The sequence below is a fragment of the Triticum urartu genome, chromosome 3, assembly GCF_003073215.2.
Source record: "Triticum urartu cultivar G1812 chromosome 3, Tu2.1, whole genome shotgun sequence".
Classification (NCBI taxonomy): Eukaryota; Viridiplantae; Streptophyta; class Magnoliopsida; order Poales; family Poaceae; genus Triticum; species Triticum urartu.
Genome location: NC_053024.1, coordinates 691,225,050 through 691,229,555, shown reverse-complemented (window position 1 = coordinate 691,229,555; position 4,506 = coordinate 691,225,050). Strand labels below are relative to the sequence as shown.

General features: G+C 46.8%; 1 protein-coding gene across 1 annotated transcript; it reads right to left on the bottom strand.

Moving 5' to 3' along the window:
- Nucleotides 1-2,425: 2,425 nt before the first annotated feature.
- Nucleotides 2,426-4,275, bottom strand: LOC125549201 (inactive anthranilate O-methyltransferase 1-like). The gene is made up of 5 exons (XM_048712668.1): nt 4,085-4,275; nt 3,490-3,879; nt 3,149-3,409; nt 2,676-3,063; nt 2,426-2,592 (listed from the first exon to the last, which is right to left on the bottom strand). The coding sequence occupies exons 1-4, from the start codon at nt 4,157-4,159 to the stop codon at nt 2,725-2,727; spliced, it is 1,065 nt and encodes a 354-aa protein (XP_048568625.1). The 5' UTR covers nt 4,160-4,275; the 3' UTR covers nt 2,426-2,592; nt 2,676-2,724.
- Between the last annotated feature and the right edge of the window lie 231 nt (nt 4,276-4,506).

The following is a 4,506-nucleotide window of genomic DNA, read 5'->3' as shown; positions in this document are numbered from 1 at the left end:
TTTAAGAATTTGTTAAAGGATGACCTGATCCAGTTTTTTTGAAGATTTTCACGCCAACCGCGTCGCTCTCGACGGTATCAATTCTGCTTTCATCACGTTGCTGCCGAAAACGGATACACCGTTGGAGATGTGCTATTTCCGGCCCATTTCTTTGGTACACATAGCTCCTAAGTTGGTGTCCAAAGTCATGACAAACAGATTGCAGAGGCGCATACCAGATTTGGTGCACTCCTTGCAGTCAGGGTTCATGAGAGGACGCTCTATTGTGGAGAATTTTGCTCTAGCTGCTGAAATGATACAAATAGCACACAAGCAGAAGTTACCTGTCATTGCTCTCAAGCTGGATTTTCGCAAGGCTTTCGATTCTGTCAGCTGGGACTGCCTTACACAAATCTTGAGCATCAGGGGCTTCCCTGCTAGGTGGATACAGTGGATCCATGCACTCCTTTCAACGGAAGCTCTAGAGTACTGATGAATGGTGAGGTGGGTGCTCCCATCCATGCAAAGCGGGGCTTTAGGCAGGGTGACTCCATATCACCATACCTCTTTATACTGGTTGCTGATGTGCTACAAAGATTATGTTGCTTGCATTTCCAGAGCGGCAACCTTTTGCATCCGCTCGGGTCTGATGATCTCTTTCCAGTGCTACAATATGCGGATGATACGATGATTATCTTCCAGGGCAATGTGCAGCAGGCTACTGTGATCAAGCACATCCTAACTGCTTTCTCAGACTTCTCTAGGTTGTCCATTAACTTCCACAAAAGCACCCTCGTGCCGGTTTGTGTTGCTGCGGAGGTGGCTACTGAGATTGCTAGTACGCCGGGCTGCCCGATCTCCTCCTTTCCATGTACTTACCTGGGGATGCTCCTCTCTCTACACAAGATCAAGCATGGCATGCTACTCCCGGTTATTCACAGAGTTGATCGTCGTCTATCTAGTTGGCTGGCCACCTTTCTCTCATGGGGAGGGCGTCTCACGCTCATTAACTCGGTGCTGGCAGGCATACCAAGTTATTTCATGACTTGCTTTCCCTGGCCTAAGGAATCAATTAGCAAACTGGAAGGCCTCTTTCGAGCTTTTTTCTGGCAAGGCAGGAACAACATCAAGGGTGGTCAGTGCCTGGTGGCTTGGGATAAGGTGGTGCTGCCCCGTGCCAATGGTGGTATGGGCATCAGAGATTTACACGCCCATAACCGGGCTATGCTTTGCAAGTTTGTAGCAAAAATCCTCCAATCCTCAGACATCTCTTGCTACCGTTGGTTTGCGTCACAATACTGCAAGACCAGTGTACCCTTGAGCAGCAACCACAAAGATACGGCCATATTGAAAGGGTTTAAGGGCTGCATTCCTTTGGTCCTGTCTTCCTCTCGCTGCTCTACGGGCAGCGGCTCTCATGTCTCCTTTTGGCACGACCAGTGGTTGGAAGTTGGCAGGCTGAGACACCTCTTTCCGGTCTTATACTCCTTCGCTCGCAACCAGGATTGTTCGGTTAAGTCCCAGTTCACAATGGAAGGTTGGAATTTGTGTCTCCACCCAAATCTTTCCCAATCGGCGACTCAAGAGTTGCTCGCCTTGGATCATTTACTGGAAAATATTACCCCTGCCTCTACGCTCCTGGACACCCGAGTTTCTTCGATGGCTGGCAGCAGGCTCAGCACAGGCTTTTTCTACAGGTTGCTCACCTTCCGCGGCTTGCGTTGGGCTCCCAATCAGTGGGTTTGGGATCCCATTATACCACTAAAGCATAGGGTGTTCTTGTGGCTTGTCTTCTGGGGGCGTTTGAACACAAGAGACAATATGGCTCGGAAGGGCTGGTCAGTGGCTGCCTCTGACGCTGGATGCGATCTATGCCCAGCCCTTGAATCGGTTGATCATTTGTTGCTTCGATGCCGTCCGGTCAACACCATCTGGCACAGGCTCCTGTTGGGTCCTTTGGCTCTGCACTCCCCTGTTATTCAGACTTTCGTTCGTCAGGCAGCGGATCAGCTTGCTTTCAAACATAAATGGAATGTTGCTTTTGCGGCTTGTGCAGTCACCGTCTGGCAAGCTAGGAATGATAGAGTTTTCAACAATAAGTGCTGGACGGAGCCATATCTTAGTTCCATGCAGCTGATTTGCTATGTCTTTGGTCCAACAGAGCTAGAAAGCAGCGAGACAAAGATAACCTGCATTATTGGGCTAATTTGATTGACGGCTAGGAGAGCTTCCTTTCCTTTTCTCTTCTTTTTCCTTTGCCTTTTGGTTTCTCTCTCTCTTGTTCTAGGCTGCTTGTGGCCTTGCACCCTGGTGCATCACACAAGCCATGTAACCGAACCTTCCGAGGCCATGTGCCTGTTTTGGAAATATAAGGTAGGCCTTGAGCCACCTTCTCATTTTCAAAAAAAAAAAGTACTTGGACAAACGAGTCACACATTTTACAATATATAGAATAGTCCATTCAAATGACAAAATAATAGAAATGTATAAAAATCCATAAACATACAAGAGAAGCAATGACATAGTATGACGCAAGAAAGCCCACTCCAATATGCAAATAGATTAATGAAGTGTGACATTGTTGCCTTCCAAACCAGCCACCAACTCACCATCCTGAGTAACAAGATCAAAGGAAACTGTTGACATTGTTGCCTTGAAGAAACCAACGGCTTCTGTCTCATTTAAAAGTGGCGTACCTTTGGAAAAAGCAAAGCAGTCACACCACTGGCCACAATCATCAATCCATCATGCCTTCGCGACCGACAGAGTCAGCATAGCTAATCCGGCATGCTCTTGCTGCAGCAAGCTTGCATCCAGGCTCCAGCGCCGCTCCGCGATCCTCACGAATTCGTCCATCACATCCCCAAAATGTTGCACGACTATCTGTTCGTACACGGCTCTTATCTGGTTGGCGATCCAGCTTGGGGTGACGAGTGCACTGTCTAGGTCGCTTAAAAAGTCATGCACCAGAAACTCCTTGATGGAAAAGGAGCCCTCTTCTTGGATGATCTCCCTTAAATCTTCCTTTGAAGGTCCATAGACTGGCACGTAGAAAGAATCAAACTTTTCCTTGTCGATTACACCCTGTCGGTCATCGCGAAAGATCGATTACTTGTGCCTTCGTCAGCAAATGATAAAATTCTATGCCAGAAAAACTAAGAAATTGTACCTCTGAGGCCATAAGGCTTAGAACCTGAGCAAGGATGTCCCAGATGTGAAAGGGGGCGATGCCATCAGAATGCCTTCCTATAATGGAAACAACCATCTGGCCTCCCGGGACTAATTCTTTGGCTCTCAGTTCCAGGAAATGTCTGAAGTCCTTCCTAAACTGCTGTGCATAAGCCTCAAGGACCATAGGGAGCTTTTCACGCCTAACATGCTCATCAATGTAGAAAGCCGGGATCTGGTTCCTCCTTAGAACTTCAGGAGCCTGTCAAGATCAAGCTAGATTTTGCTTATAGAATTAGCAAGTTAATGCAGCGGATCCATCGAGCAGTGTCACACTCACACCTTTGAGAGCCAGTGCAGGCTACTGGACGAGCACACAAGATGCACTGAGCTACTGGTGAAGAGCCTCTCATAAAACGACCCCGGTGCGACTCCCGTCACGACAACAGGGTCGTTAATTCGACGGAGTGTGACAAGGCTCTTCACCACTGTATTGAAGTCGTTGTCAGGCAAGTCGTTGAGGAACACGCATAGCTCCGGTGGTGGCTGCTGGAACTGAAGACAGTAACCATGGATCGCCTCGACGGCGACCGATACCAGTGCCAGCGCGTTTGGGCCAGAGGAGCAGCCCAAGTCCGCGATCACCATTGTTTCAGGTAACAAGGTGCTGCTGCTGCATAAGTCTATGATGGCCCTTTCTATCAGGAGCTTCATCCTGTTCTGCTGAGCATTCTGCAGTCGATTTGAACTTCTTCAGAAAATCTATTACTATAATCTTTCAGCTAAATAGCATGCTTCTTGACTTCCTCATTTCTTCTTTTGAATTTCACGAATATAGTTATATTATAAACTCCCGCAAAAACAAAAACAAAAACTATATTATGAACAAGTTCCTGATGGACAGTTTTGAGAAGCCAAGTGTCAAATAATAGCATACCTGAATACCAGAGTTGCGAGCATAACTTCTTTCCCCTTGTCCTTGGTTCATATGCACCATCTGCTTGGAGGCCATGGCTTTGGTTAGAACGAGGCTAACCTCCAGAAAACCTGATAGAACCAGATTAGGAAGCCTCAATTCTTATTTTCCATCTGCTATCTGGGGATGGCTGCTTACCCATCTTAAGCCAGACAATAGAAAGATTGATTCAACGATTAGGTAACATTCAAAGAAGGATAAGGATATTACAATATTTAACAACCAGTCAATAGTAGTGGTTGTTTTAGATGAGCAGACTTGTTATTTTAATATGGTTACATTGAGTTGGCTCTTCCACGTGGGCTTAAAAGTCAAAAGCAAACATTTCAGACATTTTAGAACATCACAGGCACATTTTTTCTGAAGCTGGCAGAAAGAAAAAC

Bases quoted from the DNA above. Each gene is read 5' to 3' on its own strand.
- LOC125549201 (XM_048712668.1), bottom strand. From the start codon at position 4,159: ATGGCCTCCAAGCAGATGGTGCATATGAACCAAGGACAAGGGGAAAGA. The intron at 3,880-4,084 runs GTATGCTATTAT...AATCGACTGCAG, and splicing joins CTCGCAACTCTGGTATTCAG to AATGCTCAGCAGAACAGGAT. The intron at 3,064-3,148 runs GTACAATTTCTT...GATGACCGACAG, and splicing joins TAAGCCTTATGGCCTCAGAG to GGTGTAATCGACAAGGAAAA.